This window comes from Typopeltis vanoorti, chromosome 20 (genome assembly GCF_054136105.1).
Source record: "Typopeltis vanoorti isolate ZY-2024b chromosome 20, IOZ_Tvanoo_1.0, whole genome shotgun sequence".
Lineage (NCBI taxonomy): Eukaryota > Metazoa > Arthropoda > Arachnida > Uropygi > Thelyphonidae > Typopeltis > Typopeltis vanoorti.
The window spans coordinates 24689215-24703432 of NC_143568.1; the positions used below are offsets into that span (position 1 = coordinate 24689215).

General features: G+C 36.8%; 1 protein-coding gene across 1 annotated transcript in view; it reads left to right on the forward strand.

The window, feature by feature from the left end:
- LOC150095284 (laminin subunit alpha-1-like) overlaps positions 1-14218 on the forward strand; it is a 1249242-nt gene that overhangs the window by 903333 nt on the left and 331691 nt on the right. The window contains exon 50 of the mRNA XM_090410638.1: positions 8553-8709. Coding sequence (XP_090266764.1) covers positions 8553-8709 — 157 coding nt within the window. The remainder of the gene's footprint in view (positions 1-8552; positions 8710-14218) is intronic.

Here is a 14218-nt window from a genome sequence, read left to right on the forward strand (position 1 = left end):
ATCATTTTAAATTCAGATCTAAGTTCGTAATCCAGGTAACAGCTTCAGGAGCCGCTCGTAAAAAGTCATTCCAGTCATTCTGATAAGCATGGAAGATGCATTCTGTTACAATATGTTGCATAGTCTGTCGTGGAGCACCACAGTCACATTCACAGTCACAATGTGAATAAAATAATAATAATAATAAATAAATAAATAATTTTTTTTTAATGATAATATTTTTTTAATATTTTTTTTATTGATTGCTAAAATATTTACACATACAATAAACATCTTGAGTGACATTGCAACTTATAATTTTACAGAATTCAGCACTAAGTGCTGCATTTTCTACATTGGATTTCAATTAAAGTTTTTAATAATACTTTTTTGCCTCTATATTATGTATTTACAACACATGTTCTTCTAATATTAACAATAAAGATTATACAGAATTTTTTGAATATGGAATATACAGAAATAATTTTACAGAATTCAGCTCTGAGTGCTTTATTTTCTAAATTGATTTCAACTAAAAATTTTAAGTTTTTTTTGCCTCTATATTATGTATTTACAACACATTTTCTTCTAATGTTAACAATGAAGAATATTCAGTATTTTTTGTATAATAATTTTTTTGTGTATATAATTTTTTAATTATAAGAATAATTTATTACATTATTTTTTCATGTTACATAAGAGTATTATATTAATGATATTATCATAATAATCAGTATCTCCAGTATCTTTTTTATTGTTGTATATTTTACTAACTGTTTTATTACATAATCTGCTTCTTTGGTTATAAGGATTACGTGTGGTTGAGGGAGACGAGTTAATCCCACCTACTTCGAAGCTTCGGTTAGCTTTTGTGAAGAGAGTGGGATTTAGGCTTCACTATTTATGTTGTTGCTACTGTTTATGTATGGGATGTGCATTGGATGCTGGTGATTTGTGATGTGTATATTAGTGTTAATGGTATAGTATGAAAGGAAAAATAAGAGTGTGATTGTGAACATAAACAAAATGAAGGAGCGAGTGCTGTATGGAGATTCAATAGTATGAGGTGTGATAGTAGAGAATTTGACAAAATCGTACCAACCTGGTGCGACCATTAAGGACGTAAGTGAGTCTATTAGGGAGCAAAAGCAAAGGGTGAAAGAAATTATAGTGGTGGCAGGTACGAATGATTTGAAAAGAGATAAAATGGAAATGATAGAGGACCTGAATGAATTGTTTGAGGTAGCAAAAGAAAAGAGTGAGAGAGTTAGGATGATTAGTCTTTGGCCGCAGTATGACAGTGAAGAGTTTAGAAGGAGGGCCTTGCAAATGACTTTATGTGTGGGTTATGCATGACGAGTGGTATGGAATTTGTGGACGTGTGGAGTGAGTTCGATGGGCAAAAGGATCTATATAAGATGGATGGTTTGCATTTGAATGGATTCGGTGTAAGAAGACTTGAAAAAGTGTTGTTGAATGAAGTGGATGTGCAGAATCAGGGAAACTAGATTTATTAAGGGGGGGGAGTAGATATACAGACCTTAGGGAGAGAATTGAGTGTACGAATGAGTATAATATGCCCGAGCGAATAAGGACAACAAATCAGAATGAAATAGTTAGTTTAAGGCATCAAGGTAGGAATGGGGCTAAAGGGGGGGTCTGCAATTCATTTATACTAATACTAGGAGTATTAGGAACAAGAAGAAAGAATTTGGCCTTGGTTGGCACTTCCAGACCACAGGTTATCGGCATTAGTGAAACATGGCTGACTGTAGATGATATAGCTAGTGGTATTGAATGTGAGGGGTATAGTGTGTTCAGGAATGACAGGGAGAATAAAATGGGGCGAGGAGTATTATTGATGATAGCTGATGAGCTGCAGCCAAGGAGAACAGAAGTTGAATTGCAGGATATAGAAAAGAGCACGTTTGAGGCCATTTGGTGTGAGATTGAAGCTAGCAGAACAAAATATACAATTGGGTGCTGCTATAGACCAGTGATGGAAAACATGGTAGAGATAGTATGCATAAGCAAATAGAAGAAATGAGTAGAAGGAGGGTAATTATTATAGGAGATTTCAACTATGGTAGCATTGATTGGAGGGAGGAGAGGACACGCGGGAGGAAGGAATCAGGTTTTATGCGGTTATTAAGGGATAACTCTCTGCGACAGCGTGTAATGGAAAATACTAGGGGTCAGAGAATGCTTGCCTAGTAATTGCATCTGAGGATTTGGCTGTAACGAATATGACCACATTGCCACCAATTGGTGAGAGTGATCATAGGGTCTTGACTTGGGAGGGGGCTAAAGGTGTGGAATTTACAATTGAGAAAAGGTACATGTGCAATTATCAGGCTGGTAAGTATGACAAACTTAGGAATTTGATTGGTTTAGTACCATGGCATGTAAAACTGCAAGGGCTAGATGTTGATAGTGCATGGGTGGTGGTTAAGAAGATTTTGCAGGAGGCAATAGCTGACTGTATACCTTGAGTCCGAATAATAAATCAAGTAGGGATTAAATGGATGAATAACACCATTAAGCTTGGGCTGAAAAAAAAGAAACTACTGTGGAGGGAATTTAAGGAGAAAGGTGACCTGCAGGCAGATGAACGGTATAAACCCCAGGCCAGAAGGGTAACAAGTGTGGTAAGAAAAGAAAAAGCAGATTATGAAAGAACATTAGCCATGCAGGCTAAAGAGAATTCCAACAGTTTTTTCGATATATTGCAAGTAAAAGAAAAAATGTATACGGCAGATTAATTTAAAAGAATGCCGATGGTAGGGAGATAACCAAATCAATTGATATAGTAGAATTACTGAGTGAGCACTTTGCAAGAGTATATCATCCATGTGGTGATTGCAGAAGTGGAAGAACAAATAGCTTATACAGGAATTGTGGTGGATGAAGTGGAGGTGAATAGTCTATTACAAAACCTCAATGTCAACTCATCTGCAGGATTGGATGGTATACCGGCTTGTGTCATACGAGAAGCTGCTAAAGAATTGTCAGTTCCTTTGACCATTTTGTTTAATTTGAGTCTCGGGTCTGGGTTAGTCCCAAGGGAGTGGAAAGAGGGGAAAATAGTTCCACTGCATAAAGGAGTTTCCAAGACTGTTGTTGAAAATTACTGGCCGATCAGCATATCAGGAATTGTTGTTAAGGTCTCGGAGAAAATAGTCAAGAGGAAAATACAAGATTGGATAGATGAAAATGGGATACTTTATGGGGGGACAGCATGGTTTTGTGAAGGGTAGATCATGCCTCAGTAACTTGCTTACGTTCTATAACACAGTGATGGCTGAACTGGATAAGGGTAACAGGTTTACAGGAATTCTACTGGACCTGGATAAAGCCTTTGATAGGATACCACATCGAATTCTAATCAGTAAACTGCAACATATCAGAATGGATATGGGGTTAGTGAGATGGATAGGAGGGTGGTTGATGGAGAGATATCAGAGAGTGGTTTATTCAGGAGTAGAGTCCAAAAGACGGCCTGTTACTAGCGCTGTGCCGATGGGTTCTGTTCTTGGACCGCTACTGTTTAAATTGTTCATTAACGATATAGGAAAGGATCTGAGAGGAACTGTGTATCTGTTTGCGGATGATGCAAAGTTAGGTAGAGTAATAGTGAATGCTCAGGATGTCAAAATTTTGCAGAATGATTTGGATAGTTTGGAGGACTGGGCTAAGGAGAATGGATGTAAATTTAATGTGGAAAAAGGATCTGATAGGAACTGTGTATCTGTTTGCGGATGATGCAAAGTTAGGTAGAGCAATAGTGAATGCTCAGGATGTCAAAATTTTGCAGAATGATTTGGATAGTTTGGAGGACTGGGCTAAGGAGAATGGATGTAAATTTAATGTGGAAAAATGTACGGTTTTGCATTTTGGGGTGAAAAGATTAGCAGCAGTATATCACATTGGTGGAACTGTACTCCAGGAGATTAAGGAGGCCAGGGATTTGGGAGTGTTGATGGATAGGGAGTTGAAGTTTAGGTGACACATTGCAAAAGTGGCAAAATCAGCTCATCAAATCACATGGTTGCTGAAAAACACTTTAACGAGCAGAGACAAACAGGTTATTGTTCCTCTGTATCGAGCTTTGATAAGACCCCATCTAGACTACTGTGCCCAGATATGGGCACCAGGGTTACTTTTCGATGGGGAGGAGGTGGAGAGGATCCAGAGACGAGTGACCAAGATAATAGCAGGACTATGGAATGAACCTTATGAGAACAGGTTGAAGATTCGTGGGCTGCAGAAATTGGTTGATAGGCGGAAAAGGGGTGATATGATTGAGACATTCAAATTACTGAAGTGCTTCTATAAGATCAATTCAGAAGATAATTTTGAGAATAGGACTGGTAACAGGAGGACTAGGGGCCATCCATGGAAAATTGGTAAGAGTGTGGTTAGCAGGGGTGTTAGAGCTTAGTTTTTTTTACTTGGAGAGTAGTAAATGAGTGGAATAAGTTGCCAGAATCTGTTGTGGTTGCCACGACTGTAAATGTGTTCAAGGAGAAGTATGATAGATACTGTGTGAATGTTGAATAGTTGTTCTTGACATGATGTTGGGCCTCCCTCGATGATTCTGAGGACTCCTTGGAGCTGCCCGTAATATTAATTTTGTTGGTATATTTTCCAGAATTCTGATATGATCTCACAAAAAAACCATATGAATTGTTGAAGGGTGTATGAATGTAGAGAGTTGTTGTTGGTCGTGTTATATGATATGTGTCTCTGTTGTTTCGATAGATGATGTTGAAATAATTCCTTGTTAATGCCATGTAGTGTTTCAGGTTTTTAATACTCAGAATTCTGTGTATCACCATGTGCTTGTCGGATATTGGTTGTTGCAAGAAAGGTGTCCAAATCACTGTTGACATGATTTTCCTGTGTAATGTTTTTAATTTTGTTAGGTGGCTGTTTGATGTGTTTACATAGACTGTTATTACGTATCTGAGTAGGGATTCACAGATACCGTGATATTGGAGTTTTTTTATGTTGGATGGAATAATGTCTTTAACTTGGAAGAGTTTTGCTGCAATGATCTGGAGTTTGGTGTGTAGGTATTCTATATGTTTTGTCCATTTAAGTTTGAAATCTATATAGAGACCGAAGTATTTTGCATGTGTTACCGGTTTGATTTCGGAACATTGGCAGGTATTTTTGTTCTTAATGCCGTGGTATGTGTGACAGTGTATCGATAGTGATGCGAGGCATATGATTCTTGGGTTGTGTATTATCAACATCTGTGTTTTGGTGCCATTGATTAGAATTGTGTTTTGGTGGAAGTATGTTGTGATTTCATTTAGGTCTTGTTGTGCTTTGCAGAGAGCCATGTGGATGTCTGTGTGGACTGCTAGTAGCGCAGTGTCATCTGCATACTGAAATATTTGATTTCTAATGGATATGTTATGAACATCGATAATGTATATGGTGAATAGAGTGGGTGATAATATGGCTCTTTGAGGGACAGCGTATTTTATTTGTATACCCCGACTGTGACATGTATACCTATTTTTGTTACTTGTGTTCTGTTTGAGAGATAGTTCTTGAACCATGTATGTAGTGTTTCTCTTATACCTATTGAGTATAGTTTGGTGAGTAGTATGTCATGTTCAAGTGTATCAAATGCTTTGGTTAGGTCTAGCAGTATAAAGAATGCATACTTATTTTTGTCGAGAGCTTTGGGATGCGAGTTCAATGTTGCAAAATGTAAGGTTTTAAAATTTGGAAAACGAAGATGGGATGCAGAATTTATTCTTGGTGAGGATATATTGTTGGCGATGGAAGAAATAAGAGATCTGGAAGTGATAGTGGATAAGGATCTGAAATTTAGGGGACACATAGCCAAAATTGCGAAGACAACACAAAGGCTTCTGGGAATGATGCGGAGGACACCAATGTGTAGAAGTAGGGAGATTCTTGTTCCTTTGTATATGGCATTGATTAGGCCACACATGAATTATTGTGCCCAGATTTGGTCACCTGGTTTTCAGAAGGATGAAGAGATGTTGAAAAGGATCCAAAGGCGACTGACTAATGTAGTTTCTGACCTCTGGAATGTCAAGTATGAGGAAAGATTGAGAAGATGTAATTTGCAGAGTCTGGTGGTCAGGAGGAAGAGGGAAGATATGATAGAGACCTACAAGTTGGTAAGAGGTTGTTATAGGATCAATGCTGGAGAAGTTCTACAGAAAAGAGTGGGAGATCAGAGGAGAACCAGAGGTCATTCCTGGAACTATATAAAGAAGGTGTGAGTAGGGGAGCGAGAGGCAGGATTTTTTCATGCAGAGTTGTAAATGATTGGAATGCCTTGCTTGAGAGTGTGGTGTCTGCAAGGAGTTTGAGTATGTTCAAGGCACGGTATTATGAGCTGTGCGTGTGTGATAAAAGGACCTCCCAGATGAGTCTTTGACTCCATGAGGTCTTGTGGTAATAATAATAATAATGTATTTGGATTTTTCATATGTTAACCTACCTAAATTGTTCCAAAGAATATGATAATTCTGAATAAAGTTTGTATGATAAGTCATGAATTTTGATAAAACTGCATTCTTGTGTTGTTTGTGTGTTCATTGGGTAAGACAATCTATGGCTGATGGTAAATTCTCCAAGCTTGTTTAGAGATAAACCTGCACTGTATTCATAAAAATTGTGGTATGACATCATTGCCGGCCTGGTTGGCCAAGTGGTTAGCATATCTGCTCTCCAGCCAAAAGGCTGAGTGTTCGAATCCCACCGTGGACATGGATGTTTGTGATTGTCTGTGAAAATACTAGTGGTGGTGGTGAACAGTAGATGGCGGTGGTGTATATGATGCAATTGGTGGATGAATGGTGGATGAGGTTGAGTGGTGGAGACAGAGAGTTGTAGAGTAGGTGCCCTCTCTCGATGAGTCTTTGGCTCCCTGGAGGTGTTGAATAATAATAATAAAATAATAATTATCTCAGTATTTTATAATGTATTTTTGCATGATGTGTAATTTTTCAAATTTATTCACCTTAAAAAGCTTGAACTTACTGTGAGATCGTATTTCATTTTGAAAGCTTCTCTGGTATGAGAACATAATGAAATACACTCAAACACCTTGCATACACCACACTCTTAGGCCAGGCATTCCAATCATTCACAACTCTGCACGAAAAAAACCTGCCTCTCACTCCCCTACTCACACCCTCTTTATACAGTTATCAGGGATGACCTCTGGTTCTCCCCTGATCTCCCACTATTCTCTGTAGAACTTCTCCACCATTGATCTTATAACAACCCCTTACCAACTTGTAGGTCTCTATCATATCTCCCCTCTTCCTCCTCTCCACCTGACTCTGCAAATTACATCTTCTCAATCTTTCCTCATACTCAACATTCCAGAGGTCAGAAACTACCTTAGTCAGTTGCCTTTGGACCCTTTCCAACATTTCTTCATCCTTCTGAAAACCAGGTGACCAAATCTGGGCACAATAGTCCATTTGTGGCCTAATCAAAGCCTTATTCAATTAAACAAGAATCTCCCTACTTCTACACATCAGTGTCCTCCACATCATTCTCAGAAGCCTTTGTGTTGTCTTCACAATTTTGGCTATGTGTCCCCTAAATTTCAGATCCTTATCCACTATCACCCCCAGATCTCTTTATTTCCTCTACCTCCAACAATATATCCTCACCAAGAATAAATTCTGCATCCCATCTTTGTTTTCCAAATTTTAAAACTTTACGTTTTCACTACTGTTTATGGTTCGTCCCAACTTTGCATCATCATCTGCAAACAACTGAATATCTCCATCCAAATCTTTGCCAATATCATTAATATACAATTTAAACAGTAATGGCCCTAAAACAGACCCCTGAGGCATTCCAATAGTGACTTTCCTTTTCCTGGATATTACATCCCCATACACAACTTGTCGATACCTATCAGATAGCCAGTCTCCAATCCAATGCACCAAACTAATATCCAACCCCATCTGCTCTAGTTTGACTGTCAGCTTATCATGAGGTACTCTATCAAAAGCCTTTGCAAAATCCAAGTATATTACTGTGTATCCTTCTCCTCTGTCCAAGGAAGCAGTCACTTTATTGTAATAAATAACTAGGTTACTAAAACATGACCTCCCTTAAAGGGAGGTCTATTTATCTATTTAGATTTCAGATCTCATATCATGCTCTAGTGTGAAATGAATATATGAATATAAAAATCCTTACATTTGTAGTTTGAATATTATGGATATATATAAAAATGCATATGATAATAATATAATAGTAACTGAGAAATCTTGTGGATTTTTAAAAGTACTGCTTAACAAATTGCTCAAAATTCTTGTGGATGGTTGTTCTCATCTTTTGTGTTTAAATATCTGAACTGTCTCAAATAATCATAGCAAGACATAGCTTTACCATGTCTTATTCTATTAGCTACTTTTTTTTGTTGACTTTACAATATTCTAAATAAGAAATGCATAAGCTTATGTTTTTGCTATTTTTTTCTAAATAATGCTAATAGAATGTGATTATTATCTTCTACATTTAAACTGTTTACAATGCATGTTATCTTTCTTTCATAGAATTGGAAATGTAGCTACACTGAGCGTAAAGCCAACACCTGATGGACGAAATGTTGATCCTTTTGAAGTTACTGGTGTATCTCAGCCAGGATTCACTAAAATGGATTTAGATTCCACATCATATTTTTTTATTGGTGGACAGCCGAAAGGGTACAAGGTTAGTTTGCATGTGCACATTTGTTTCTGTATGTGTGGTTGTTATTATTAGTATCATGGCATTTACTAGTAAATTATCTACTTATGATTTATGTAGAAAAAATATTTCATTAGAATCTACATAGGTTTTGTCACCATCTTGTAAACTAATGCCAAATTAGTTTCTTCTACATCAAGTTTCTTGATGTAAGGCATGAGAATGATTTTTATTCTTGGAGAATGGTAAATTCTGATTCTCCACCCCCACTCTTCTCTATAGAGCATAAGTGATATTAATCATGCTGCTGTTGTAAAACATGTTTAGTGACCCAAAACCTCCTTGATGCCAGCCTGGTTGGCCGAGTGGTTAGCATATCCGCTCTCCAGCTAAAAGGCTGCGGGTTCGAATCCCGCCACAGGCTTGGATGTTTGTGATTGTCTGTGAAAAATACTAGTGGTGGTGGTGGTGGTGGTGGACAGTAGATGGTGTTGGTGTAGATGATGATGATGATGGTGGTGTAGTTGATGTATTGAGTGGTGAAGACAGACAGACAGAAAGTTGTAGAGTAGGTGCCTTTCCTCGATGAGTCTTTGGACTCCCTGGAGTTGTCATATAATAATAATAATAATAATAATATAATAATAATAATAATTTCATGGATACATCAGCAGGCTGACCACAAAATAGTATATGGTCCAAACCTATCAGTTGCAAGTCTCTTGATTGGTTACTGACAGGTTTAGCCCCATGCGGGAGGCACTGTCAAGGACACATTGCAGTAAGGAGACCTGTCGCTTTGTGGTGTCATCTCCAAAAGTCTATTACCTCACTCATTTGGATTAATCTTGTCAGTTTTTTTTTTTTTTTTTTGAAATTGGATAAAGGTAATGCCACTGTCATCCTTGACAGGTCAACATCCATCCATCAGATGAATCAACTGGTCTCCGATAACAGCACCTATCAGCTTGTAAACTATAACCGAACTAATAGAATAAAGAAAAAAACTGAGAAATTACTTAAGGCTGTCACTTCTTGGCCATCAGACACGGTTAAAAAATTTATACCCCATTACGCCTGTTCTCCCAGAATATATGGTGTTCCTAAAGTATATAAACAAAATGTGCTGCTTCGGCCGATAGTTTAAGGAATAGATAGCCCTAATTATCACCTAGTCAAGAAATTAGTATCAACACTCAAGGAGGGTTATTCTCCCTCCTATATATAAAGAACACACAACACTTTGTAAACAAAATTAAAAACATAACACTTGGAAAAGATGATCTATTAGTCAGTTTCGATGTTTCTGCCCTTTTCAGAAATGTCCTAATCAACGACACAATTCTTCTCCTACAGAACAAATTTCCACCCGACGAATTACGGCCGTCTTTGTCTACGTACTACACTCTGGTTACTTCATGTGGCAAAATAAATTTTACCTACAAAAAGAAGGTACGGCCATGGGTTTACCACTATCCCTCCCCCAATTGCTAATGTTTATATGGAAGCCTTTGAACAAAGTGCTCTTGATTCCTTCACTCCAAAACCTACAGTGTGGCTTAGATACGTTGACGATGTTGTTTTCGCTATCTGGCTGCACGGGTGACAAACATTAGACACATTCCTTAGTCACCTGAACAAACAACATGAATGCATACAATTTACTATCGAAATTGAAAATCAGAACTCTCTCCCGTTCCTGGATACACTGGTCACACATCTTCCTTCAGGCAATCTATTCTTCACGGTCTACCGCAAACTGACACATACTGGCCAATACATGCTAAATCATACCACCACCCATCACCAATATGGAGTCATTAACATCCTTAAAAACAGAGCTACAACAATTTGCTCTAACAGCAAGCTCTTAAACAAGAATTAAAAATTATTAGCAACATATTTATAAATAATGGCTATAACAAAAATACTATTAATAAAGTCCTTCATAAAACTTCATCAAAAAAGAATTTAGATTACAATAAAACCATAACCATCCATACATTAAGGGATTATCAGAAAAAATCAAAATCAGAATCCTACACCATTATAATCTCAATGCCACCTTTAAACCACCTACAAAATTACAAAACCTATTCAATTCCTCTAAGGATCCTCTCCTCCCATTGGCACATCCTGGAGTTTACTGCACCTACTGCACCTGTAACTTACCTTATATTGGTGAAACTGGACATACAATCCTTATAAGGAAAAAAAGAACACAAAAGACACATTAAATGTAACAATTTTGGTGAAGCAGGCCTCTCAGACCATGCCCTCAACACCTTACACCAAATTGATCGGAAAAGTACCCGCTCTCTGCACCATACAAAAACCTGGTATGAAAGAAAATTCGAAGAAGCCGGCAAAATTCTGATTAACCACCTGAATATCAACAATAATGGTGGCATGAAAATTCCAAGAATCTGGATGACACATATTCAGCCTACCTAATACTTAGTGTCCAGCATACTTTAGGACCTTAAACAACCTTTAGCTAGTATTGGAAACTATTCCATATCAATTGGTTGAAATTTATATGTATAATCATGATCATGTTTTTGATATATATATATATATATATATATATATATATATAAACATGTTACTCTCCAGCCCAATGTGCTTTTGTAACCAATAGATAATAATATTAATAGGACTCTAGCATTGATGTAGTTGTTGTTGTTTTTTTTCACCAGAGGTCAGACCAATAATTGTTGTAATGGTTGGTCAGTAACTTTAGCAAATCATGTAGATTGTAGTGCAGCTTGTTTCTCTGTATATAGTGTATATGCTCCAGAAGGTGATCTTAATATAAAGATCGAAACGTCGAGTGTTGATTTTGGTTTATATTAAACTAAAGTTTTACTCGAACATGGTAGTTGTCTCCATAATTTACCAAAATGTAAAAATGTGTTCTCTGTACTGTATTTATTCCATTAAACCAGTGATGAGTTTAAACCAGCATATAAGCCTAAATACACCCAATTCTCCATTTACATGGTAGATTGGTTCCAAAAAAAAAAATGTGTAAATGAAAATCATGTAAAAAAGAATAGAGTGCATATATGTAAAAAAACAGACGAATGGTTCCAGATGCGAAAACCCGATAGGAACAATAAGTTATTTTCAAAAATGTTTTTGCATTATGGAAAATACCAAGAATAGCGATCAGAACTTTACCACCTTTGCTGTGAGTTGTACGAGACTGTACTATGTACTAGAACTACTTGCATTAGCTAGCTCACGCTAGTAATCGCCGATACTTTTATAGTTTACTATACTATATTCAGCATGAAACTCTCTGATTCCAATCTTTGAGTTTCTTATTTGGTTTTAAAACAATGTGGGATTTAATATCCCCTTAATTTAAATGCATATGAAAATCATTGAATAAAACTCTATTTAAATTTAATGGAATATTTTTTATTTTAAATACTTATTTAAAGTATATATTAATAAAGTAAATTAAAAATAAATAAATATATTTATTTAAAGTATATATTTTAGCGTTTCATAGTGTATTTAGTATTTTATCACATATTTTTAAATACTTATTTAAAGTATATATTAATAAAGTAAATTAAAAATAAATAAATATATTTATTTATATTTATTTAAAGGATATATTTTAGTGTTTCATAGTGTAATTAGTATTTTATCACATATTTTTATCAAGATAATTAAATATTTAGCATACGTTTAAAATGGCTCCAAAAAACAGGCAAGAAATGTAATGCTAAAAAAAGCACCACAGGAGAGCACAAGAAGGTTAGTCCTGATTACAAGGTTATTGTACACATGGAGGAGGTTAATGAAAATGAATTAACCACCAAAATAGTGAAGTGTTGAAGAAGATCATCAGAGAGACGATGCGGGAACTGGAAAACGTTGAGAGGTGTTTAAATGAGCATAGGGAGAAACAGAAAAATGAACAGGAAGATAAGAAACAACAAATCAAGGAAACAGGTAAGTCAGGAAATAACGGAAATCAGGTAAGTGATGTTGTTAGTAATAAGAAAGAAGTTATTTGGTATTATGACTCGATAATAAAACATGCTATGCATGAGCGAGTTATAACATCGAGTTTTCCTGAGCCAAAAATTTAAAATATAATGCAAGCAATTCAAAAACAGAAAAGAAAAGTAAAAGAAATAGTAGTCGTGGTAGGCACTAATGACTTAACTGTGATAAATTCAGTATGAGAGAGGGCATGAAAGGGTTGTTGAAAGAAGTGAGAAAGTGAAATTTGTCAGTATTAAGAAGAAAAGCTATGATGGCAGATGATTCGACGCATGGGGCTGTGTAGAAAGAATAGATGCGAGTTTTTGGATGTGTGGAGTGCATTTAAAGGAAGACTGGATTTGTATAAGTGGGATGGCCTACACCTGAATGTGTTTGGTATCAGTAGTTTAGAAAAACTAATAACTGATATGAGACCTAACACAGAGAGTCAGGGAAACTAAATTATAAAGGGAGGAATGGTGTGAATGTGAGTGTAAGAGCAACAATGTTATATAACTGTGTTAACGATGCGAATGGGCTTTGTCATGGAAATGTTGACGAGGAGAGAACATTTTCAGGTTTGCATTCATCCAGTTCAGACTCATCAAATGTGTTCAAAGATGTCTACATGTGTAATACATTAGAGAAGAATAGAGATCTGCAAGTTGTCCAACTGTGTTAGGCAGACTGCAGACAAGAGTATTCAAAAGAACATGCAGGTAGATTACTATGTATGTACACCAATGCTAGGAGTATCAGAAACAAAGGGGTAGAGTTTGATGCCTTAGTCAATATGTTGCAACCTCAGATTATAGGTATTAGTGAGACCTGGCTATCAGAATTAGACCTACTAACTGGTATCAAGTGTCATGGGTACAGTATTTTTAGGAAGGATAGGAGAGGAGGGGGGAGGGGCGTGCTGCTAATGATATCGGATGACTTGAATCCAGTTAGAGTTGAGAACTAGTGTGAGGCGAAATCTAACAAGATCAATTACATAGTGGGGTGTTCTTACAGACCTGGTGGAGCGGTTGCTAGTGATGAAGTAATGCATTCCAAATATGCTAACCACTCTGCCAGCCAGTCTGGTTGGCCGAGTGGTTAGTGTATCTGCTCTCGAGCCAAAAGGCTGCTGGTTCAAATCCTGCCGTGGGCATGGATGTCTGTGATTGTCTTTGGAAATACTAGTGGTGGTGGTCGGTGGCAGATGGCATTGATGTAGTTGCAGTCAGTTGGTGGATTGAGTGGCGGAGAGTTGTAGTGCAGATGCCCTCTCCCGATGAGTCTTTGGACTCCCTGGAGGTGTTTAATAATGATAATAATAATAAAAAAAATACAAAAGATGAGCAAGAAAAAAGTAATCACAATGGGAGACTTCACTTATCCAAATATTGATTGGTTAGCAGTAGAATCTCATGAGAAGAATGAAAATGCATTTATTGAGCTGTTGCGGGACAACTTCCTCAAGCAGCATGCGACAGAAGGAACTCAAGGGCAAGGAGTGTTAGATTTGATTATAGTGTCAGAG